Raw genomic sequence first — 27,083 nt, forward strand, 5'->3', positions numbered from 1 at the left:
GAGGTAGATGATGGCATCATCCATCCTGATTCCAGGATCATGTTGAACATGTATCACATGATGCCACACAGTTGATCTGTGCAGCACCTCAGGAGCCACCCACCCTAAATCTCCAACAGCCTGGGAGTTTGGTTTGTGTCCTGAAAAAAGGTTTCAAGCTCTTCCAACCCCTACTGATGTTCTGCTGGAGCTGGTCCTATATCTTCTTTCTCTGTTTGTTTGTTTTTCCATCCCTGATCTTTTTTTCAGCATTTTCTGCACATCTCTCAAATCCACCTTGTTTCCTGATCTAAAGGCTCTCTTCTTCTACTAGAGGAGAGCCTTTATTGGAGAAACACCATACTTTCATGAGGCGCACAGTGTTGTCCAAAGAGAAGTTAATGTAGTCTGTGATGCGGTATGTGATGCTGTCAATGTCCTCCTCATGATGAGCACAGAGCCAATTCCACGAAGTGGAGCTGAAACAGTCCGTCAGAGCTTTTTCAGTCTTCTCAGACCATCTCTTCACTGTGTGTGTCACAGCTGGTTTTCTGTGTACAAGGGGTTTATACACAGGCTTTGATCTGAGACCCCCAGAGGATGGCGAGGTGATGAGTGGTATGCCTCAATGGTGTTGGCATACAATAAGTCCATCACTTTGTCTTCTGTGTGGCTGGTAACACATTGGGTGAAGATGGAGAGAGTGGAGGACAGGGAGACAGTTTATGGGGAACATTAGGTTACTCAGTGGGTTCAGCACCACAGAGCTACGGAGAGCTAACAGCTGATCGCTGGTGTAAACAATGGGACCGTGGGACAGTCTGCTAACGAAAGTATCGTAAAAAAAAAGAAAAGAAAAACAAAACGTTGTCCACAAAAGGGTCAACTCAATTGTATGTACAGGCAAGGTAGAAGAAACAGGAACACACATCTAAAAAATACATTTAAAAAGAAAAAACACTCAGGACTGAGTAGGAGCTGCTGAGACAGGCTTCCTGCTTGTGCTGCGCCAGAAGTGGAAAAGCATGCAGAACGTACAACTAAATCTGAAACTCTACATTCTGCTGCGCAACTTTAAAAAGTGGAACCAAAACAAAAAGGATTCCCAGTTATTACTATAGTTAGGGAACGTTAAAGTTTTTCATTCAGCTACAGTGAAGGTGAATGAAGAAAGATGGACAGAGCCACAGATAAATGTCAGCATTTTTCCACAGTGATAAGGTACATAGTAAGAAGGTACATAGTTCACTCTCCACAAAATGCATTACTCACCCAAAACTGGTGTGGAGACAAATTGATTAATGTCTAAATTCAGCTGCCTATAGCATTCACCATCGTCAAATAACATGGGAGTCTTTCCAACAGCAATATTTTATTGGTCTGTTCATGGCAGGGTTTTCCCACTGGGTGCATTATTTGGTGCATTTAAGTACACTGGAAAGATTATCTGAATACCAAAACAATTCCAAAGTTTTTTTCTAAATCATTTGTTTTAGTTTGTCTTGACTGAAGAGCATTGAACCATAACTTTAAAACCAATGTATATACCTAACTGGAGGTGTAACGGTGTTAATTGATCATTGTTGGCCTAAAACGTTCCTATTTAAAAAAAAAAAAAAACACATAAATATTTACCTAATTAATGACCTTGCAGTCTAAGTTATTATGTACAAACTGTGGTAGTTACAACTGTATAATAGTTTGGTGACACTGCATTCCCGTTTCTCTCTCCTAATGTGACCATTGTATCCCAATGGTCACGTCACACTTCGTTTTGATTTATTCAACCAATGTAATAAGTCTTGGTTTGATGAGGAGGAGGATTCCTTTGTTGTCCGAATGTATTACCCTGACATGGTAATGAGCAATCACAAATCATCATGAGGCAATTATCATAACTTACCCCTGATTGGGCCCCCACTCACTGCGGATGCAAAGATGTTTGTGGACTGGGTCCTTCATGTAGCCGTCAAGGCAAAGGCATTCCCCTGAAAATACAAAGGCGGTTCTTCAATCATGTGTTTATTATAGTCAAGCCTTTTTCAATTCAAAAATTTCCCGCTGGTCCCCTTTTATTTTAGTTGAAAGATGATCCTCTTGAGGCAATTAGAACACTTAGGATCATCTCTTATTTTTAACGAGGTAGTCAACATTGTCCAAAATTCTCACAGTTTCCTCAAAGGAGCATGTGTAATGAAATTCTTCTGTACAATACAGCTGCTCTCAAAGTGCTGAGAAATGGCCAGTAGCACGTAACATGAGCATGCAGTTCAACCAGAAGTATAATCCCAGAAGGTATCTTATACAATTTACAGTTTCCTCCCCTCCTTGTACACAATGCAACAGGGCCCTCAGCACACATGAAGCCCAATAGCTGGTAACAGTGAACAATGAGCAGGCAAACTATGCTTTTGCTTGGATAAACCCACCATCAAGATAAAATGACAGAACAGAGCAGACAATGAACTAAAGAACCACTGTAACACCTGTACTCAGGCTATAGGCTTATGCACTGGAAGCTTTAGTTCAGCTGAAACCTTATAGTTAGAAGCACATGTTTGGGACAGCGCTGACAAGCCCTATAATGAGGACTACAGGTGTGTGCAATGTGTTTGTGCACCTTTGTTTACTGACTTAATTTGTTGTGTGGATGTAAAACATCTCTGAGGTATTCCTGAGGATGGTACAGTCAAATAGCATGAATCTGTGTCTGTGTGCGCACAGTCCTAGAAATAGGGTTATATCTAACTAAAATCCAACTTAAGATCTAAGGTTGCTACAATGATTTGGATCATTACAGATTTTCTCTAAACTGTTTTATAAAACCATTTTGGCAACAGTTATTCTGCTTGCCCAATTAGTAAAATGTTTTTTTCCACCCTACACGGCTCTAAACAGCATCATAGAAACTTGTTACCTTGAAGAGGAACTACTGCATATACATTTAAAAAAAAAAATCTCTATATGTTGCAATACAGGGCAACGGATCAAAGTTGTATTACTAGGTTATGTTTGCAATCTGCATAAAGCAAAATCTTTTGCAGTATTTTGTTTTTTCTCCATTCCTACTATCTGTACTCGTATATAATATACAGGGGTTAGACAATGAAACTGAAACACCTGTCATTTTAGTGTGGAAGGTTTCATGGCTAAATTGGACCAGCCTGGTAGCCAGTCTTCATTGATTGCACATTGCACCAGTAAGAGCAGAGTGTGAAGGTTCAATTAGCAGGGTAAGAGCACAGTTTTGCTCAAAATATTGATATGCACACAACATTATGGGTGACATACCAGAGTTCAAAAGAGGACAAATTGTTGGTGCACGTCTTGCTGGCGCATCTGTGACCAAGACAGCAAGTCTTTGCGATGTATCGAGAGCCACGGTATCCAGGGTAATGTCAGCATACCACTAAGAAGGACGAACCACATCCAACAGGACTAACTGTGGATGCAAGAGGAAGCTGTCTGAAAGGGATGTTCGGGTGCTAACCTGGATTGTATCCAAAAAACATAAGACCACGGCTGCCCAAATCACAGCAGAATTAAATGTGCACCTCAACTCTCCTGTTTCCACCAGAACTGTCCGTCGGGAGCTCCACAGGGTCAATATACACGGCCGGGCTGCTATAGCCAAACCTTTGGTCACTCATGCCAATGCCAAACGTCGATTTCAATGGGGCAAGGAGTGCAAATCTTGGGCTGTGGACAATGTGAAACATGTATTGTTCTCTGATGAGTCCACCTTTACTGTTTTCCCCACATGCGGGAGAGTTACGGTGTGGAGAAGCCCCAAAGAAGCGTACCACCCAGACTGTTGCATGCCCAGAGTGAAGCATGGGGGTGGATCAGTGATGGTTTGGGCTGCCATATCATGGCATTCCCTTGGCCCAATACTTGTGCTAGATGGGCGCGTCACTGCCAAGGACTACCGAACCATTCTTGAGGACCATGTGCATCCAATGGTTCAAACATTGTAGCCTGAAGGCGGTGCACCAATACACACAGCAAGACTGGTGAAAGATTGGTTTGATGAACATGAAAGTGAAGTTGAACATCTCCCATGGCCTGCACAGTCACCAGATCTAAATATTATTGAGCCACTTTGGGGTGTTTTGGAGGAGCGAGTCAGGAAACGTTTTACTCCACCAGTATCACGTAGTGACCTGGCCACTATCCTGCAAGAAGAATGGCTTAAAATCCCTCTGACCACTGTGCAGGACTTGTATATGTCATTCCCAAGACGAATTGATGCTGCATTGGCCGCAAAAGGAGGCCCTACACCATACTAATAAATGATTGTGGTCTAAAACCAGGTGTTTCAGTTTCATTGTCCAATCACTGTACATTACTGGTAAAGTTGCTTTCATTTGCATTTGAGTTTGACGGAAAATTAAATATGCAAAACATGAGAGCCTGCTTTTATAAAGCCTCCAAGACCAGGATATGATTGTGGATATTTATACTACCAATTTGTCTATACAATCTGCTCATCAATGCTGCTACTTTTCACCTTTCTGCTTTAAAATAGGGACTATTACAGTTTCAAAAACAACAAAGATTTTCCAAATCTTTCCAAACTCTAATAGTCAATAATAAAGCTAATTTTTAGTTAATACTTGCATGCACTTCTTAAACAACTCTCAAGGTCCCTTAGCACAGAATTAACACTGCTGCAATAACAATAAAACAAAAAATTAAATAAATCAGAACCTGGGTCCTTGCAGAGTCTTGATGAGGTCTTCTGGGATATACAGGTCCTTCTCAAAATATTAGCATATTGTGATAAAGTTCATTATTTTCCATAATGTCATGATGAAAATTTAACATTCATATATTTTAGATTCATTGCACAGTAACTGAAATATTTCAGGTCTTTTATTGTCTTAATACGGTTGATTTTGGCATACAGCTCATGAAAACCCAAAATTCCTATCTCACAAAATTAGCATATTTCATCCGACCAATAAAAGAAAAGTGTTTTTAATACAAAAAACGTCAACCTTCAAATAATCATGTACAGTTATGCACTCAATACTTGGTCGGGAATCCTTTGGCAGAAATGACTGCTTCAATGCGGCGTGGCATGGAGGCAATCAGCCTGTCTGTAGCCCAGGTCAGGCGCTTCTGCCGCTGTTTCTGGTTCAAAAGTGGCTTGACCTGGGGAATGCGGCACCTGTAGCCCATTTCCTGTACACGCCTGTGCACGGTAGCTCTGGATGTTTCTACTCCAGACTCAGTCCACTGCTTCCGCAGGTCCCCCAAGGTCTGGAATCGGCCCTTCTCCACAATCTTCCTCAGGGTCCGGTCACCTCTTCTCGTTGTGCAGCGTTTTCTGCCATACTTTTTCCTTCCCACACACTTCCCACTGAGGTGCCTTGATACAGCACTCTGGGAACAGCCTATTTGTTCAGAAATTTCTTTCTGTGTCTTAACCTTTTGCTTGAGGGTGTCAATAGTGGCCTTCTGGACAGCAGTCAGGTCGGCAGTCTTACCCATGATTGGGGTTTTGAGTGATGAACCAAGCTGGGAGTTTTAAAGGCCTCAGGAATCTTTTGCAGGTGTTTAGAGTTAACGCGTTGATTCAGATGATTAGGTTCATAGCTCGTTTAGAGACCCTTTTAATGATATGCTAATTTTATGAGATAGGAATTTTGGGTTTTCATGAGCTGTATGCCAAAATCATCCGTATTAAGACAATAAAAGACCTGAAATATTTCAGTTAGTGTGCAATGAATCTAAAATATATGAATGTTAAATTTTCATCATGACATTATGGAAAATAATTAACTTTATCACAATATGCTAATATTTTGAGAAGGACCTGTATTAGGAATCCAGTGTGCTCCCTAGTATGCATGATATAGTATGAGAGGTCCCTGAGTGTTTTAAGCATACACAACACTTCTGTAGAGTGGTAGTTTATTATCACCGTGGCACACATACAGCAGTCCTAGGTAGAAATGGGAAAAATTTATAACAATGGTAGCATATCCAACATTTGGGACCTTCATATACTGCAGTGGCATGGTCATCAAGAATTTAAAGCAGGACTTCCCACTCCGGTCGCATGCCTAGGCCATGGCCTTATCATGCCTATGCTACACTGGCAGTGCTCCAATTAAGTTATTACAATGCTGTAGGGAACACAGCTGCTGCACCATTTTATCCTGCCACCACTCTTGCTGTAGCACAATCAAGGTTCTCAAAACGTGTCTGCAATGATCAAACCTGTCAACACCACAGGGCAGCTGTGATGGTTGCTGGGTGAAGGAAGTACCAAGTTTAATTAGGCTGCAGTTTGGATATAGTGTATGCATGCCTGGCTAAAGGAGAGAGCACAGGTAGCAGCTTATTTGTGACGCGTTCTGTGGTTTACAGTGACCAATGTGCAGACAAGAACTAGGCAGCAGCATGTTTAAAGGAGTCTTCAGCTTTATTTCCAAGGTTCTTCCAAAACAAAGCAAAACATTGCAGATACTTAACAAAGACAAAAATTCCACAACTTACAAAATTGGCTTTGCAGGAATATGGTACAAAAAGCACATAGACATGGGTGGAGAACAGAGATATGAACGGGGATTCGAACGGAAGGAACCAGCGAGGAACAAACAAAAACAGACAGCTTATGAACAGAGGGAAGTGGAGTATGGACCAATGAGAAACTGAGGCAGGTAATCAGATGAGATGGAATTCAGGTGTAGACCAGGTAGTAGAGAACTGAGGGAATGTGAATAGTTTCTAAGGTGACAAGGCTAGAAACAAAAAACGAAACATGAGGGAAGCTAGATAAGAACATAACCAAAAGAACCTGACTACAAAAACAAAACTATAAATAACAAAGCTCAAGGAAACAGAACTAAGCAAAACTATGGACGAAGATAATAAACCAAAAGAGACATAAGAACCCAGAATAATCATTAACTAAAGTAAACCGAGTGTGAGGATCTGTGCTTTGTCTGTTTGTTTGGTGCCTTTACTGTGCTTAGCCCTTAGATGGCAAGGAACCTGGAGGAGAGGTGACAGGTGTTCTTCATTCCCTTGATTACCTGCTGAGGAGTATATTAGGAGGAGGCTGCCAGCAACTCACTGCCAGAGTGTTGTCCCTTAGTGGTACAGCTCAAGCCACATTACCTTGTCTTGTTCTTGACTTGAACTTTTAGTAATTTGAATTTTGTTACCTTGCAGGATTACCAGAACTTGACTTTGCCTTGTCGTGTGGAACTCTGCCTGGATTAACAACTTCTGGAAAGAAGCTATCCAGCTCCATGAGCAAAGAGTCTAACGACTCGTTATTTCATTGGACCTCACCGGTTGGCAGCCTCCTGAATTCTTCGCTCCTTGGATTACCATTCAAGAACCCTGTCCACCCTCCTCCTTCCACTGCGCCAACTTCTGAAAACCCTGGACCATCTTATCATTCTGGCACACCATTATCCACCATCATCTACCTCATGGGTAAACAACTATTTGGTCTCCCTGCTCCTCCACCCTCTGGCGGATCATTCCATCATCCCAGTAAGGCAGAATTATTATTCTTTAGTTTTTGATCCTGAGTTTTCCCTGCTTACCATCCTGTTTATTTTACAGTTGGTTTCCCGGTTCCAGTTTCCCTGCCCATGTCACTACACAGTAAATAAACTCTTCACCGAAAAACTTTGTCTCCTGAATTGCTTTCTGCATGTGGGTCAAATCCGTTAAAACCAATATGACACCGAGAAACTAGAGGGAACAGAAGAAACACCAAAACCTAATAATTAACAAAGAACCCAAAACGAAACCCTGACCATAAATAAAACCTAAACCACAGAAAGGGAACCAGGACGAGGAGGAACAGAGAAAATAAACTAGTAAACAAAGACCGCAGGTGAACAAGTATTTAAACATAAATAAACACAGATATACTAAAAGGGAAACTAAACTACAAACTACAAGAAAAACAAGAGAACTAGAATACAACAAATATAATAACATTCATAAGAAAACCATAACAAATAATAGAAAATAAACTACTAAAAGAACTTAGAGAAATTCCAAACTACTAGAAAACACAAGACCACAACAAAATCAGATGTTGCTTCACGACAATTAGGGTTTATAGCATTGTTGGTTTTTAGAGAATTCAGGCTTATATGCCTGAATAATGAGTGTTTCAACATAGACCTCAGACAGAGTGACAGTGTGTTGTTTTCATAAGCTACAGCACTGAACTTTGTGCAAAAACACCAAGATATTGTGCATTATTCATTCTGACTGAAAAACCAAGGCAAAAATAATTTTTATTTATTATTAGTCAGTCAGTCATTTTCTACCGCTTATTCCATAGTGGGTCGTGGGGGAGCTGGTGCCTATCTCCAGCAGTCTATGGGTGAGAGGCAGGGTACACCCTGGACAGGTCGCCAGTCCATCGCAGGGCAGCACACAAGCAACCATGCACACACTCATTCATACACCTAAGGGCAACTTAGATTGACCAATTAACTTAACAGGCATGTCTTTGGACTGTGGGAGGAAGCCGGAGTACCCGGTGAGAACCCACGCATGCACGGGGAGAACATGCAAACTCCATGCAGAAAGACCCCAGGCCGGAAATCGAACCTAGGACCTTCTTGCTGCAAGGCAACAGTGCTACCAACTGCGCCACCGTGCAGCCCTATTTATTATTATTTAACTATTTTGATCTATTAGATAAACTTTAAGATAAGGAACATAGCACTTATAATCTTACAGGTTTCATTGGCAATGCAGGGCAATGAAAGTTGTATTATTATGTAATACAATGGTTGGTTTACATATATATATATATATATATATACATTTATGTTGCCCCATTCATAAATCTGGCAGTTCAAAGCAGCTTTACACAAAATAAAGGGAGAACCATTAATATATTAAAGAATGCTTTAAAAAAAAACATCCCATAAATAGAATCCACTATTGAAATGTAATCAATCACTCATCAGTGACTGCCCAAACAGTTAATAATTTAGCCAAAAACGTTACAGTAAATAATAATGTTTTCAGTCCTGATTTTATATGTATAGGAGTCAATAGTTTCTGTGAACATTTAATACCTCTCCAGTGGTACAAACGCAATATTCATGCTGTGTTATTGTGGTATTATGCTGGTAAGTGATACCTGTTAACAGAGAATACCATCACCTTTTTGTTGCACTGTCAGCTCCTAGGAGAAAGGCACTGACTTAACTCAATATGATTGATGGGGTTTCATCCCTGGTTTAGAAAGGTTATCCAGTGGTAACATGTTTAACATGCTATTCTCTTGCTCAATGGGAGGCAAGTGAGGAGAACAGGACCCGGGCTTTTATATACCCACGCTAATGGAAAGGTCAACTGTCAGTTTCTGCCAGGAAGCACTTTTAGTGCTTCTGCTGCTTATGTTAGTGAATAAAAAGAAAATGACTATGATTAAGCATATTTTATTTAACAATTGTCTTTAAGGATAAGGATCAGTTGTACTAAAAATAATAGCTTTTTTGCTATTGTACTTGGTTGGTGAACAGGGAAAAAAAGTCCCGCATTCAAGATGAGCCTGCAAATAAACTGTAAAGCATGATGTAAAAAGTCAGGCATCACAGGAGTTCCATCTACAAACAGCAAATAGAGCACCACACCTTCTGTATTTTTATAAATCTTGTTTGCTTCTTCTGGTGTTATTTTCCCCTCACTATGACAGCATATACCTGCTGTTTTTCTCTACCTTTTTATGCATTTGCTAAATCAGGGTTTACCACAGCAGGGAATACAGCAGGAGGTAAGCAGAGGACTCTCCATTTCAAGAGACAGTTTCTCTATATTCATTGACAGATATAAAACCCAAATGATGAAGTTGTTATCCAAGCGAAACTCCATTGAATATAGTTTAAACATTTTCAACAATTTTTGATAAAATTGATCATGTAAACACTCTTGTAATGCTTTATAGTCACCGCTGCACAGTGGCGCAGTGCCTAGCATTGTTGCGTTGCAGCAAGACGGTCCTAGTTTCCACTTGTAGCCGAGGGTCTTTCTGCATGTAGTTTGCCTGTTCTCCTCATGCATACATGGGTTCTCTCCAGGTATTCCAGCTTCTTCCCACAGTCCAAAAACAAGACTATTAAGTTGATGCGTTTCTCTAAATTGCCCTTAGGTGTGAATGGGTGTGTGCATGGTTGTTTGTCCTTTGTGTTGCCCTGCGATGAACTGGCAACCTGTGCTGAATATACCCCGCTTCTCGCCCATAAAACGCTGGAGAAAGGCACCCGTTCTCCCATTACCCTGTATGAAAGAAGCAAGTATAGAAAACGGATAAATATTTTATATTTGGTTTCATGTTATGATAATACTACTATTTTTTCCATCAATCATGGTTTAAATATTTCTCAGTTAGTTGTATGTTTTACAGTTTTCTTTATTGTCCTGTGCACAGTAAGCATGAAGAAATGTATATAAATTTTAGGTCAAAATTTGAAATCACATTAATAAACTAGGTTTCTTTTATTGTAAGAAAATATTCTTTTTAAGCCTATAAACACAAATCACTTGGTTACAGCTTTACTGTATAAGATTTATACACAAACCAAATTTCAGTTTTAATTATTGGACAGGTGTTTTTTTTTTAATTCAATGGCAAATGGTAAATGAACTCAACTTATATAGCGCCTTTCCAGTCATACTGACCACTCAAAGCGCTTTACACTAGAGCCACATTCACCCACATTGCGTGCACACATTCATACACCAATACACTTGAAAAAAAGATTATCATAAAGGATGTTCACAGTAGCTACATTATTTCAGTCTGTCCATCCCGTCATCCTTGCGTAAAGTATCTAATAATTTTTCTATGGTCACCTAGATTAAAGCATTCAGATCCTCTAACAACAACTGAATTGGCAGCATTCCCAGCATGCACAAGATGCAGATGTTATGCATGACTGCTGTTTTTGCTGCTCTGGTAAATAGGAATAAAGAAACAAGTAAGTAAACAACTAAAATATATTTATAAAGACTTTTGCATAGACACATGGTTACAAAGTGTTCTACAAGAATGGAAATTGACAAAAACTCCAGTAAATAAAAGTATCAAAAGAAGCTTGGTCAAGCGAAATAGTTTTAAACTACATTTTAACAGTGTCCACAGAGTCAGTTAAACAAACTTATATTAGTCTGGTGCCCCAGGCTAAAAGGCTCTGCCCCAGTATTTTTTAATTTTGTAACAGGAACAAGTTAACAACCATTCAGAACTCCGTAGGTAAACGAACAAAATTTAAACAGGGTCCTAAACTCCACCGGGAGCCGGAGTAAAGCATATACAATGGGAATAATTTCAGTACAATTTCTAGATTGTGTTATTCTGGCAGCAGCATAATGAATAACTTGGAGAGATAAAAGAGATGATTTACACAGACCTGTAAACGAGCCATAGCATTATAAACTGAATGTTACTGCACTGTTTTATAACCACAATCAAATTGGAAAGTATTTATTCAAAGTTGAAATTGTCTATAGGATTAGATTGCATTGGATTGGTTTGAATATGTATTTCTGGATATGAAATGGAACTGTTTATGTTTTAAAGTGCATTGAGATGACATTTCTTATGAATTGGTGCTCTGTACATAAAATGTATTGAACTGAATTTAATAATGTAAATATGATGACAAGAATGAATAAATTCTAATTCAGCAAAGGGCACCATGTTCTGAGAAATTTGCTGTGAGATCTGGGGTCAGGTAGGAAGTGGCAGACATCAGGTTTTTGTCACTGAGTATTTATATAAGACCACTAAAACAAAAAAAAGAATGCTTCATAGTTTGAGAGGTGAAAACATAATGAAGATGTTGTTTGTTCATATTAATATGCATAGATACATACATTTCAAATATGTGACACAAATATTACTTCATTTTATGGTAAAAATTATTAATCAAAGAATACTAAGTGTGTTGCCTAACACCACTTTACACCACTTTACAACCACTGCTATATCTCAGCACACTGCTTGGGAAGAAGAAGCAAAAGCTCAGACTAAATAAAATAAAATAAAATGTACAGCCAACAGAGGTATTGTCTTTGGACTCCATTAAAATTTGCAACAAATCCCATTTAATCTATACATTTGTCATCTTGATATCAGTTACCAGGGGATTCAAATCAGAAAAATCCACCTGCACTCATCTACAAAACATTTAATCATAGCCATCGCTATTGGTATACGAAAACTTGCATATTATGTAAACACATATAACGTGGGCCATTACTTAACAAGAAGCGTTCCACCCTGTCTCTCTCCAAGACATACGTAGCCATTAGCTGAGCTTTGGCTACAACTAACCGTACGTCCTCTCTTTCATCCTACAGACTTGAAAACAGGCTCAGAGCTTATCTGCTTAGCTGTGTTTAGATGAAGCCATTAAATGAGCCGCTACTGCCATTAACTTTTTAGTTTTTCTTTATTCTGTGTATGCTGTCTTCTCAAACCCCTAGCCGGATACTGCAGATGGCTGCTCACACTGAGCTAGGTTCTGTTGGGGATTTCTTCCCTTTAAAGGGGAGTTTTCCTTCCCGCTGTCACTACATGCATGCTTAGTATGAGGGATTGCTGAAATCAGTGACTTGATGCACACTGCTGGGGGTCATTAGACATTCTTTAACAATTTTGAATGATATACTGAACTTCACTGCATTGTTTGATGACTAGGAATAAGTTGGAATGTATGTAATTGACTTGGAATCTGTCTGTATGTTTGGATTGAATTGACATTTTCTGTCTTAAGACAACATTTGCTGTGAATTGGTGCTATATAAATAAACTGAATTGAATTTCTACCGTTCTATGTTTACAAAAGAAAGCAAAAGCCTGACTCATTCTTGAATGTAACTCTGAAAGGACTATATTTAATGATCTGCCACAGAACTGCTACTGTCAGTGTCAGAGCCATAGTAAACACAGCACATAATTTGTGCAAAACAAAGCTGTGCAAATCAGCTCACAATAGTTGGATATACAGTCCAATAGTATTAGGTTGACTGTTTTTCAGTTTTGTTAAGATGAAACAAAAAATGTGAGTGATCAGCTGCGGTGCTCTGTGCCATTTATTGTCACCATTAAATAATCCTGTTCCAAGGTCCTGGATGAGCATTATCCCAGTATAGGATGTTAAAAGATTGTAATAGACTTATAAAAGAGCAGTTTTAGTAGGGGCTGTTTTTAAAAAAACCGAACTGAAAAAGGTCATAGATCTGTATTAATCTATATTACATATTACATAATAGGGATCTGAATTTAATTTCCAGCAGTTTTGTTAACACCATACTAGCAAATGTACATTTTAACATTTTTTAAATCAGAAATCCAAGAGAGTGTGCAATGAGCTCTAAAGTTTAATAATTGCAGCCAATTTAACATGCTACAACAATTGGAATCACTGTGCAGCTGCTGAAAATGCTAATTGTCTCATCTTGCTTTAATGGCTACAACATTAGTGTCTCAGGTCGTGACTGTCAGTATAAACTTGTTTTATACTTGCAAGGTGTTCCCTTCCTTAATTGCTCAATATGCTGACACTAAGCCATATTTTGGGATTCACACATTTTTCTCCACATTTTTTTCATTCCATATTTAGCATTATAAAGTGCTTACTGTATTTAGGTCAGCGAGGCGTGGCAAAATGCACAGATAAACTTCTAGAAATCCTGGAAGTCATGCGGGCACCAACAACTGTGCCAGAAGTCTGCACTTCATTTGCCGTTGTGTCACTTGGGCACAAAATTATTCAGCTCATCAAACTGATGTACACACATTGATCCATTTTCTAGTCACATTTTTTTTGTCAGAATGGGATGATGTGGTCACACATGTCTCCAAAGGCTAAAAGTGTCTGTATTAATTTTTTAACAGTGCCACACAAGCTCAAGTACACAGAGAGAGTAAAGGAATTTGGTGAAAGCAGACTATAAGCATCAGTGCCCAAAGCACCAAGGTTTAGAGTTCTGCAAGAAGGGACAGAGCATGCACTGAAGCATCTGCTGCCTCTTTTAATGTTGTGCATGATCAGCACTAATATGTCACAACCCATCTCAGGTTTTCATCTGTATCTCCAGCAGCAGGAAGGAGGATACAATTTAAACAATGTGATAAAGACTATGTTACATTTTATTTTAGGCATTACAAACAGGTCAATAGAGATTCTGAGGAAGTGACAAAAGAAAAAGCTGAAAAATATGTTTCCTGGACTCAAACCTACATTCAAGAAAACAGTTTTGTGTCTGCTTCAAAAAGAAGACAAAGTTTTCGTGGACAAGTAAAGGCTAAAGATGCCTCTTTAGTCTTTACTTGTCCACAAAAAGTCTGTTTACTGAACTCATTTTGACCTGGAAACAATGTCAACACATGGTGCTACTGGACATAGTCCTTGAGAAATTCCACAGCAGGTGTCTGTAATGTAGTGGACTGAAGCAATTAGTCTGTCGATGCTTGGGGTAGTAACTATTAATGAAAGTACTCAAGGTTTCTTCATTAAATGCACCCAGATGCTCAATGTGACTTTATGGGTAAGTGGTCGCTAAGTGATTATTAGAGTTTAATTACAGCAGTCATCTAATTATTCAGACTAAACTTAATATTTTGTCTTCTCTCACAGGAGAGTTGGGAAACTGGAGTATGCATAAACAGACCGTGTATCCTATTTATGTATCACGTGAAGAAATATGGGCAGTGTAGGTTTCTGTGCAAGTGTAACATTCAGGAATGACTCCAAATGTAATTGGAATAAAACATAAAATTCTATCTTTTTTATTTATTTAAAGGTCGCAGAATATATTCTGCATTGGCCATGGAAGATTCTCTCTGGTAAATAATGCATGAAAACAAGGGAGGCATTTCCTCTGCTCTAAACTGAAAATCTTTTCCTGTACTCATTTCTGACAGATTCACTACATAGGCCTTTCTAAGAAATCATGTAAAATTAAAATGTGTCATTCTGTGTCATGCAATAGTAAGATGCAAATAAATAAAGGCATTTCATTTTTGGCAGTAATGTTTCCCTCAGTTCATGTGTTTCTAAATCCAACTCAAGCCAAAAAACTAAAACATTGGACACAATCAGATACAGTCAACATGTCTGTTGATAGTGTTTTTTTCAGATACATACTTAAAGCTAGTATGGGAATCCTGAATTCAGTTAATCGACATTCATCATATCTAATAACTAGATTTGTTTTTGTCTAAACTTGTGGATCAGGCAAATTATCAGAGTCTTAAGAAAACATAGAGTCAACATGCTATGCAGTAGCCACATGCTTCAGCAAACTGCTTCCTAAAGAACATCATCAGAGCCAGAGCAAGATATGAGTTTATTGAAGACATACAAAGTCAGAAATATCTTCGGAAGCAAAAAAGGCCATCTTGCAGAAACTCTTCTTGGGATAAAATATGTATCACTGTCAAAAAACAAAACACATACCACACCGCCAGGAATATCATCAATCATCATCGATCATCTTCTATTTTATCACAATAAAGTAGAACATGGAAACTGATAAATTGTAGGTAAGCATTTCACTGCACTTTAAAATCACATATTTAAGTTTTCAAGCATATACATGAAGTTAATTTTAATGAAGTACCTGAGCCAGAGTCGATATCAACAAATGCTGACTCTTAAACAATATGGATTTTGTTGCTAGTAGGAAGATCTGGACATCCCTGAAAGTCAACTTTAATGTGCTTTAGCCAGTTTACTTTGTAACTGAGTGATAGATCATAAACTTTCAGAAATTGACCTTCTGTAACTTACATTTTAAGCAGTTTTGTTTTTCCACTTTTCTAAAGAACATAATATTTTGGTATGTCTCCACAGGGATTTTCACACACTTCTCCTATTGTAAATAAAATGCAGAAAATAATACATTTTCTGAAACATTAAAGCAAAATGGGAAGGAACTGGTGAATAAATATTAAACTCTGACACTAGATTTGAATCCAACTAAGAATGGAGAAGACACAAATAACTGAGAAATAACAGGGGCCAGGACCAGTTCTACACTGACAACTGTTGGCCCCAGTCAAGAACCGCCCATGGTTTGATTCCTATAGTCCTCTTGGGCAGCATACTAATGCTCACTCTTGCTGTGATATGGGAGCTCTATCAGAGCTTGTGTCAGAAAAAAAGTACTACATGGTGAGCTTATGCAGCAGTAGTACTAAGGCACTCTGACCGGTCAACACAAAAAGGCTTTACATAAGTATATTTTACATATATTTTACATATATTCTAATTTCAGGCTGAATAAACCCTTTTAGTTTTTGCAGAATTTGTTTTAACTGACCATCTGTAGATGTGTTTACAGCAACCGAAAACATTTTAATACACACAAAACTGGTATTTGTTTGAGTCCTATTATCTTTGGGTGCTATGCACAATTATCATTCAGAAAAAAAAAGACTTTTACACTATATATAATCCAGATCATACTTTTGTTTTAAGCACAAAACATATTTCTTTAATTAATATGAACCAAAAAGATGTTTTACTTTATTTAGAAATGTTTTAGACCCCTACATATTTTTTGTTTAACTCAAAGTCAGGACTATTTTTATGAGTGAGCAGATGCTTTTTTTTTTTTTTTTGTGCGAGGACAAACGTTTACTCTCAGCACCTCCACTGAAATAGAAAATGTGCAATTTTTAACACCTCACTTAGAAACTGTTTGCTCATCACAATAACAAAAATAGAGATGAAAAAATGTCAGTTACCAAAGTCATTCTAACATAAATAACTAACAACATAGGACTTGTTGTAGCCTCTAAACAATACCACAATATAAATTGTAAACAATTTTACCATGATGCTTACTATTAATATTATTTTAATATTTCAGAGATAGATTTTTTTAAAGGCAGACACTTCATTTTTTAACTTGTTAACAACAAAATGTATTCTAAAATGTTGTTTAACAGGCTTCACCATTCTGAATTTGCCAGCTGCAAAGATCAAATTCACTTGAAAAAAAGGTGATGAAGAACTTGTGAGACAACTTGTGTTCAAGTATTATGTTTTTTCAGGACACTATTCTCATTAATAGCAATGTGAATGTGGACTCCTTTCTTAATAAAACATTAAATACAGTGGCTGCACATGGACCCTTAATCCATATGTTAAATATGACATACTGTAGAATTATAGAAGATAATCTTTGTAGAATTATGGCTTAGCTTTATCTCTGACTATCGTGAGAAATAGTTTATTTGCTGATTGTGTGTATAGGATTGTTTGGCATCTGCAAACTGGACCTCTGTTAAGACTATAACAACATTGCCCTTGACTGCTTGTTTTTTTTTTTTTTTTGATGTCCCATCAATCATAGCTTATTGACATGCTGCTGCTCCTCTTCATGGTTCACATTCTATTCATCATATTTTAGGCATGCCATCAAGTTTACTTATACCACTCAATCTCATTTATCAGTCATCTAACTGCAGGGCGTTTTCCTGAAACTTATACACACTCTGCAGCTAAAGAAAACACGACAAACAGGCCAAAGCAATCTCCTTTTTTACCAACTTGTTCCTCTTGGAAAAATCAGCAATTTAATCATGCAGAATCCATCTGCAAATATATTTAAAACATCAAATAATTAAAAGTGCGAAGAAAGACAACCAAACAAAGCATCAACAGAGTGCTAAAAAAGTTAAAGTTAAAAAGCTAAAATTCACAACAATGACAAACTCCCCAGAATGTGCTTGTTTAGTACAGCTAATTGAAAGAGAGCTGACCAGGGTGAGTACTTAAAGTTATCCTGAGAATTTTGCTAAAACTGACCCACATTTTACTTTCTTTTGTTGGCAATTTGACTTTGTAAAGAAGAAAAAAAGATAATCCTTGGAAAAAATACCAAGGGTAGGTTTTACCTTAAGAATCCATTAGCTACTTTGTTATGCTCACTTTACTAAATAAAGCTAAATGTGCAGAGACTTCAAATTAGAGGAATTCATGAAAAGATTTCAGCTTTGTTTTATAGTTTTATTGAAATTCATATTTTATATTCTGAATGTAAAACAAAATCCTGGTGACGTGCCACTGCATTGATGTAACTTCAAACACCTTTTGACACATTTTTATCTAGGTTTGCTTGCTTCAGCATCTTGGAAAAAGACCTGAAACCATTTTCGAAATGGTGACAGTATATAGCTAAGTCTAGAAAAATTTGCATTTATCTTGAGTTATGAAGAACTGACCTGTTTTCAAGCTGATACTGAGTAAAATACCCATTTCAAAGTGGAGGATGAAAACAAATGTTTTGGGACCATCAAATAAAGATTTTATATGCACCAACTGGCATTACAGATTTTTAAGGTTGTTCTCTAATTCTCTTGTACCCTTGTTGAACTTTTTATCACTCAATACAAACAAGTCTGATATAGGTGCTACATACTGCCAACTGATTCCTTAATGAACGTAAATCCGTGTACAGTTTCTGTTGATGTAAAAAGGCTACTCTGATAAAAGCAAGGTTGGGAACTACCAATCTTTGACAAAATCTGAAGGCATATGTCATATTGTACACTATATATGATAAAATCCCCATAAAAGACAGAGGGTGTGAAGAAGAACACCCTGTACATATAGAATCATGTAAATATAACGTTCTAAAAGACATTTCTGCAACAAATGAAGGACTGGGAACATGCTTACTTTCTTAAGAAAGGTTTTATCGTTACACTCTCGGTAGAGTACAAAACCAACACTAACCATGATGTCGTGCTCTGGACTAACCTGTCTCTGGGTCACACTGGTGTTCGCAAGGATCCAGTAGGCGTCGTCCGCACAGCTCATTGATCCAAGGTCCACTGGCATTCTGCTGGTAGTATAACAAGATCTGGGCTGGGTTGAGCCAATCTGAAGCATCCAACTGGCTCCCCTGGAGCAGAATGAACCTTGATCCTAAAGGGATTGGAGAGACCACAGGTATGAAACACACTAAAGGAAAATAGCACAGGAGATTGACGAAAAGTGAGGATAAAGTGACAGAATGAAAAAAAAAAAAATCCAGCAAAAATTGTTAAGAATTCCAAGAATTCCAATGTCATAGATAATTAAGCTTCATTAAGCTGGCAAATTTGCTGATTGGGTTAAAACTTTTTTTTCACAGTGAGTGTTTTTTGCATCAATACCTTCTTCCAATAGACTTATGACAAAATCTAAAACCACATTTCAGGAAAAACCCAGTTCCACAAGCTACAACAGTGGCTCCAAAAACAAAACTGTGACTCCACGGTGGAGTTTTTGCCACAGGGGCATTTCAGTGAGAGACTGTTATTGCATACATTTAACAATGCCATCATTGCTGTTTTATGAGACCACAAACCGCATGCATGTATTTTATTTACAATTTGGACAATGTCATAAATTAAAATAGCAACACTATAACTGAACTATAACACCAGACAGAAATAGGATTAGAAGTTCATTTGTATGGGAGCCTTAATTCTACAAGGTTTCCAAGCACCTACAGTTTGGCTTTAAATGTATGTAGTTGTTAATAACTGCATCTTTACCAAATACCATTGAGTGCTTTCCTTCATGAAGCCTTGCTCTCTTGATATCCTACTTACTAACCGCTCAATTAATACTTGACCGCCAGTCTGATTAGATCTGCATTGAATTAGAGCAACAGATTAGCATTCTGTTGTTGCTTATACATCTTGATGAATTACTGTAGCAGTATATTTAGTGTCAGCACAATTGACCAACATATGCTGTAAAAAGAAAAGAAACTATGCCACCCAATCCAGGCCATTTATCAAGTAAATTCAATTGTATCTTTTGAGCACAGACAAGCAGTTAAGTATGTAAAAAACTTACAGATGCTTCGAAATAGATAACTAGGCCACAACTGTGAACTTTTGGTAAATGGACTGAACTTATATAGCGCGTGCTTTTCCAGTCATACAGACCGCTCAAAGCGCTTTACACTAGCACCACATTCACCCATTGGCACTCACTAACGCTCACACATTCATACACCGATATGCAGATCGGTAGGCAACTTGAGGTTAAGTGCCTTGCCTAGGGACACATTGACATATGGCAGGAGGAAGCTGGAATCAAACCCACAACCTTCTGATTGCAAGACAACTACTCTTCCTACTGAGCCACAGTCACCTTTTCTGTTTATAATATAAACAGATATAAGTAGAAAATTCTATTGATCACCATATTTATCAATTAGATTTGAAATTTCAAATCTGACTGATAGGTGTTGTGGTTATTATTATAATGCAAAGTTGACATTGCCCAACCTTCAAAGAAACTGCTAAATTAATGTAGCTTGAATAGGATAAAGATTTTAACTAAATAAGCAAGGGTCAGCTTTAAGTTTAGTCTTTGCTGGAAGCCTTAATAGTGAAACTCAAAACAGATAAATGACTAATACTTTAGACAGATAATAAATGGCTATAATTAACAACATAATTTTTTTATGTTCCTTAACACATTGGCAGCTACTGTTTTCTTTTTCATTACCAATCCAGTCTAAATACAGGGTAGATTAAGGAATTTCTAAATCATGCCTTTCTGAGGTGAGGATGCATTTGTTGTTCACAACCCAGTAGACTGGCATGAATAAATAAGTATGTAAGCTTTGTTTACAACTATACATTTTATCCATAAAGTTAACAGATTATATGACCTACATAGGAATTAACATAATTTGCCAATAACTAAAAAGCAGAAATAATATTTAAAAATTGCGTCCCTACATTTCAACTTTTTTGTAGAGACACGCCAAAAAATTGGCAGTTAAACAAAATTGGCAGATTTTACGTTTGGCTGCTACTGAATCCTGACAGGGCAGTCTATACATGCGCACTACCAGGTTGCAGTAACGCCTTTACTTTCCGGTCTAGATGGTATTACAAACATGTAAGAAGCCATTAAAAAGAAAACAGTATTTTGTAATTTAATTTCTATTTTAAATCATGTATTACATTGTTTGATTCTATGTCATTTTAAGTCCAACTATGAGACTGACATCCATAGTTTTAATGATTAGCTTAGGCTAGAAAATGTTCCTCCTTCCTTCAAGGAGCACATTCTGCTGGCGGGGAGGAGGGTCTGTGGGAGGGGGTGGGGCGAGGTCAGCCTGGGTGTCCAATGTCTTATGTGCTCTGGGAGTTGTTCGAATGTTGGGGTGGGTGTAGGTTTCCTTCTGGGGTGGGGAGGGGTGGTTGGCCTTGGATAGTTGGGGGCGTTGTTTGGTCTTGGGTGGTTCCGGCTCGGTTTCTGGTTCCTTGTCTTGGTTCCGGTTATTGACGCTGGTCCCTTTTCTGTCTGGGGGAGGGGGTTCGGAAGGGTCTGTATGGTTCGAGTTTGCGGGCTGGCCGGGGTTGGTCTCGGGGTGGATTGGTCTCGGCTTCCGGATGGGTTTTGGTTTTGGCTATGTGGGCTCTCTTGCCTTTTGTGGTCAACGGAGAGGGTCCTCTTGTGGGCCTGCTCCTGGCAAGGGTATGGGTGTCGGGCATGTTCTAGGACCTGGATGGTGCGGGTCTTCTTTTCATGGGGGTGCACTTTCATGGGGGGCTTCGTTTTTGGGGGGCTGGTGGTGGCACATTTGCGCAGTGTGAGCTTTGTTTGCAGCTTTTGCTTTGGGTGCTCTTTGCTGCATTCCGTCCTCCACTGTATGGCGTGCTGTGGTGTTGGGGTGGTGGTCCTATGCGCAGCGGCTCTGACCTCCGGGCGTGGGTGCGGCAGGGCGGGCGTCGCTAGGGCGGGCGTCGCTGGGCTCTGCGCTTGCGTCGGGCTTCTCTGCCTCGTACTGGGGTGGGGTTTGCTTGTTTGCTGGATGGTTTCTGGGGTTAGTGGTCCTCGCCGTGCCCCTACGAATGCACAGAAGGATGGGTGGTGTTGCTGTGGTGCTGGCTCGGGGGGATCTGGGGTCTGGCTTGGCCCTATCATTTTTGCTTGGCTGACCTGGATGTAGGTGGGTCTGTGTATCTGGATGGGGGTGTGACCTCTTTGCTCCGTGTACTGGGGCCTTTCTGTGGCGCCCTTCAGCTTGCTGGGCCGGCGTCTTTCCCTTGGGCATGGTAGTGGGCGGGGTGGTGCATCGTAGGGTCTGCTTGACTGCCCAGCTGGCCCGGTGGTCCCGGTTCACCTGTCTATAGGGGGGGGTGCATGTACCTATCAGGGCCTGGAGCTTGCATTTGGGTTGGCCTGCCGTTTTGGGTGGGGTGCGGTTTGGTGGCGGCCTTGGTGTTGGAGTGGGATGTGTTTTGTTGCGCTGCTTGCCTGGTTGTGGCTGCTGTCTGGTGCCGGGCTTCGGGGGCTGGGCGCTCTGTTGGCTATGCCCCTTGGGTTCGGGGGTGGCTGGGCATGCTGGTCATGTGCCCTCCTTTGTGTGGCGTATTTTGGTTGTGCTGGGCTGGCTGGTCTGCTCCTTTGTTTGGAGTGGGGCCGCATTCTTGGCCGCTTGGGCGCTTCTGGCTGGGTCCTTTTTGTTGGGGGTCGGTGGCTACTTCGGGCGGTGGACTGGGTAACGGGGCTGGGGATCGGGGTCTGAGGGGCTGGGTGGTTCCAGGGGGGGCTGGGGACGTTGGTCCCGGTTTTCAGTTGGTTCTCGGGGCCTGTTACCTGTCCCTAGTTTTTTGCCCGGCAGATGTTCCTATGCCTCCCTCCGTTGTTGGGACTCGATCCCCGGACACCTCCCCCTGCCAGCTCCATCACAATACCACTCATGGAGGGCCTTGGGGTGCGGGTGCGCCATCGGAGTGCCGCAAGTGTTTTCCATCTCTGCGGTCCCATGGTAGGCTGTGCCCCAATTTTATTGTACAACTTAGACACTCTCACTTATAACATTTTCATGATATTCACATGTAGGGTCTTGGGGGTGGGCACACTCAATGGCATCAGGAGGGAAGGATATCCTAGTAGCCTAACCTCTGGTGCCTGCACTCACCTCTAAGGGTATAATTGCATGTAAACATTGAGGGTTCAGAATGGGGGGGGTCAGACCCTCTTCCCCACCATTTTTCTTTCTAAATGCACACTACAACAACACGCATCAACACCACATTTGAGCTGGCGGAGGCAGGCTTGGGGTCTTTTCACACCCCCGTTCGCTATTTCCCATCTGTGGTCGGAGGCTGGGAGAGGGAATGGGCCCTCTAGTCGGGTCTGGGCTGGGGTTGGGGGTCGGGTCTTGGGGATTGTCTGGTGCTGGACTGGCGTTTTGGCTCTCTCGGGATCGCTTGGCTTCCCTTGGATCTCGGTCCCTGGTTTTGGGCCCTGGTCTGCCGGCTGGAGGGGTGCCAGGCTCCGGCAGGGTGGTCTTAGCCGACGTTGATTGGGTTTGATGGAGGGGCTGGCCGGCTGGACTGCTTCGTGGCCATGCGGGGGTGCCACCCGCACCCCCGCATGGCGCACCACGGCCATGCGGGGGTGCAGGTGGCCGGCGGGCTGGGGCGCCCCCGGGTTTGGGGGTGGGGTTTGCGGGGTGCCCAGTAACTGGGGCCGCCGTGGCCTTCTTTCCACTGCTTCCTTCTGTGGTCCTGGCCCGGGGTGGGTGCTGGCCTGCGCTTGATGGTCGGGTGGGTGGGGCGGCAGAGCATGTCTTGTCATGTGTTGTGCACCGGGACGGCTGGCGGGTTTTGCTTGGCCTGGAGTGGTTGGCCTGCATGGCCCATGTCCCCGGCCGGTCCATGTATCCCTCTCGTGGACTGGTGGGCTGGGGCTGCTGGCACTGTCTGGGGGGGTTGGTGGGCGGGCTTGGAGGTGTGCTGCTCTGCTGGCTGTCTTGTCCGAGGGGGGACCGGGGCGGTGGACTGGGGGGTGGCGTGGAGGGGTTGTGTCCACTTCTAGGGCGTGGGGTCACTGACGTTTGGATTGGCTGGGCAGCGATGGTGGAGCTGAGCTGGATAGTGTTTCTCCCTGGGCGGTCGTTGCAGTGGCGTAGTGTTTTTTCGTTGCTGAGGGGGGCGTGGTGGGGTCACTGGCCCTGGGTGCCTGCAGCTGGCCGGGGACCTCTTGGTGGATGAGTTTGTCCCGTCCGTCATGGTGTGGGGTCGGGGGTCTGGTTGTGGGTGTGGTGCTGTGTGGGGTCTGCCCTGTTGCGCCAGTGGGCGGGGGTGGCGTTGCGCAGGGCCCTTGCCTTGCCGTTGCGGCGCACTGTGTGGTGGGGGAGCGGGGTGCGGCGGGGGTTCTTAGAGCGGGGCTGTGTGTGGAGCTTGCGCTGTGTGGGTGTGGCTTCATCGGCTTCTCGGCCACGGAGTTCACCTGTGGGGGTGTGCCCCTGTGGGGGTGGGGATTTGTGGTTTTTAGGTTCGGGGGGATGTGTTCGATATCGGTGTCCTTGTTGGGGGTGGCCCTGTGGGGAGGTTCTTGTTGGAGTACACTGGGGGTGGGAAACTCATTGGGTTGGGATCGGAGCTCGTTGGGGGGTTGGGACTGCTCCGTCCTGGGGCGGCTCCGGTTGGCGGGTTGCTTTGGGCCATGTGGACCCCTTTTTTGTACATAGCCCCCTCTCCGGAGGTGGATGGAGGTTGTTGGGGACTGGGTTCGGGGCCAGGGGGCGGGAGCTGGGCCGGGGTCACCCAGGTCTGGGCAGTACCGGCACTGTCTGCCTGCCTCTGCCCCAGGAGGGAAGGGGACCACCTCCTGGGTCCGGGGGCTGGACCTGGGAGTATAGAGTATGCATGGGGAGTGTGAGTGAGTGTATGACGTCCATTGTTTATCCTTACGTTGGGTGTGAGTGATTTTATGTGTATGCATGAGGGTGGGAGTGGGTGATTGTGACTGTGTGCCAGTTTCTTTTTTTTTTTTTTTTTTTTTTGCATCAGGTTGGGTCTTGAACTGCTCCCACTCTTGGATCAGCTTTCTCCCCGCCACACCGCCTGCCGGTGGTTGGAGTCTCTGCCCGCTGATGTACTTGTGGTTCTCGGTGTCCGCGGCCGTGTGCTTTGTGTTGGGCTGGCTCACTCCCCTGGGATCTGTCGGGCCTCTGCTTGGGGGGTGGTGTGTCCCGGGGTCTTGGGCCTCTGGGTCCATGGCTGGATCTGCTCGGGCGTGGACGGCTGCCGGCGGGGCCTGTGTACTCGTTGCTGGGTGGTTCCCCTGGGACTCTCCACTGCTCTTCTCTGGGAGGGTTGCGGTAGTCCCGGCGGTGGTTCTCCTGGGGTTCCTGTGCTTTGGGGGGCCTTTAGATGTCTGTGGCTCGGATCTCCTCTGTGTCCGTCCAGGGACCATGGGGCAGGCCTGTGGGTCCTCACACTCGCTATTGCATATTTTTGTGGGGAAACCTTGTATACAAAAGCGCGTCCACACCCATACTCACAGGTGTTAAGCTTCAGGTGTTGACAGATACACAGATGTTCTATATTGGGCTGCACCTCTCACTAAGTACATTTTACATTCAGAATTACCGTGTACTATTTTTTAAAAAAAAAAAGAAAAAAAAAAAAAAACAGCTGCAGGTGTATAAGCAAGCAGGGTGTAATCTTGTATTCTCTTTATCCTTCTTTCTCTCCTCCACTCTTTCCTCCTTTTCTCCCCTTTTTCCCCATCTCTCTCTTTTTTGAGCTTCTTTTTTCCTTTTCATTTCATTTTCAGTAACAATTGAAATATTCCCAAAGACGTTTATAATAAAGTTTCTTTTATAAATATCAAGCAGAGCTTTAAAGCATTAGCTGTGATGCTCTGCTTGTGAAAGTAAATCTGTTGGGCAATTTCTTGGCACTCAGACAATTCAATTCAGTTTCAATTCAGTTTTATTTATATAGCTCCAATTCACAACACATGTTGTCTCAAGGCACTTCACAACAGTCAGGTACATACATTCCAATTAATCCTAACAATTGAACAGTGCAGTCGGAGTTAGCTTTTTATTCAAATTGGATAAAAGGTTTTTCTATCTAAGGAAACCCAGCCGATTGCATCCAGTCAGTGACTTGCAGCATTCCCTCCTCCCGGATGAGTATGTAGAGACAGTGGACAGTCACTGGCGTTGACTTTGCAGCAATCCCTCATACTGAGCATGCATGTAGCGACAGCGGAGAGGAAAAACTCCCTTTTAACGGTAAGAAAACTCCAGCAGAACCAGGCTCAGTGTGAGCGGCCATCTGCCACGACCGACTGGGGGTTTGAGAGAACAGAGCAGAGACACAAAAAGAAGACAGAAGCACTGATCCAGAAATACTTTCTATGGGAAGGAAAAGTAAATGTTAATGGATGTAGCTCCTTTAGTCGTTTCACCTAGAAAGAAAGAACAGATCAACTCTGAGCCAGTTTTCAAGGTTAGAGTCTGAAAGAGAGCACATATAATTAGTTACAGTAAAAGCTCAGTCAATTTCCATGTCTAGGAGAGAGAAAGGGTTAAACACTAAAAGACAGGGCTATGTGGATCATCGGTAGAGGGTGAGCATTAAGTTGTTGCCAGCAGAAGCTCGGACAATTCCCCTCTCCAAAAAGGTGTCACAGGCAGACACAGAGCCAGGCCAGGTGTAGCTTCTAGAAAGAGAAAAGAGAGAACAAGGTTAAAAGCTGAAATAACAGCAAACAATGCAAAATTGGAGAGTAGTGTGAGAATGTAGCGAAGAGGGTGAAAGTGGTTGTTATGTCCTCCAGCAGCCTAAGCCTATAGCAGCATAACTACACAGATAGTTTCAGTTCAGATTATTTAGTTAAACGGCGCTTATTTACAACAATTTCATCTCAAGGCACCTCACAAAGGGTCCCACTGATGGTCATTGTTATACTAAAAACCACAATGATTGGGATACCTCCCTCTGTCAGACTGATTATAACCATTGGAAAAGAGAAGGGGTCATACAGGTAGCAGAAATCGAGGGTGTGTTTGCACCTCAACCATAACTGAGCTGGTTTAGGCTAAACCTGACTCCCCTTGACTCCAACCAACAGGGAGGGAAGAAGACGGAGGTAAAAAATAAAGAAGATAGCTCAGGATAAACTAAGCCACTCTAACTATAAGCTTTATCAAAAAGGAAAGTTTTAAGCCTAGCCTTAAAAGTAGACAAGGTGTCTGCCTCACGGACTAAAGCTGGGAGCTGGTTCCACAAGAGAGGAGCCTGATAACTAAAGGATCTGCCTCCC

The 27,083-nt window shown here is 41.7% G+C and overlaps 1 protein-coding gene across 4 annotated transcripts in view; it reads right to left on the reverse strand.

The window, feature by feature from the left end:
* Window positions 1–27,083, reverse strand: part of astn1 (astrotactin 1) — a 523,796-nt gene that overhangs the window by 319,658 nt on the left and 177,055 nt on the right. For all 4 annotated transcript variants that reach the window (XM_047368543.1, XM_047368541.1, XM_047368540.1 and 1 more), the window contains 2 exons: window positions 18,756–18,923; window positions 1,883–1,967 (listed from right to left, as the gene is read on the reverse strand). In XM_047368543.1, the coding sequence (XP_047224499.1) occupies window positions 1,883–1,967; window positions 18,756–18,923 (253 nt within the window). The remainder of the gene's footprint in view (window positions 1–1,882; window positions 1,968–18,755; window positions 18,924–27,083) is intronic.

The sequence above is a fragment of the Girardinichthys multiradiatus genome, chromosome 6 (assembly GCF_021462225.1).
Source record: "Girardinichthys multiradiatus isolate DD_20200921_A chromosome 6, DD_fGirMul_XY1, whole genome shotgun sequence".
Classification (NCBI taxonomy): Eukaryota; Metazoa; Chordata; class Actinopteri; order Cyprinodontiformes; family Goodeidae; genus Girardinichthys; species Girardinichthys multiradiatus.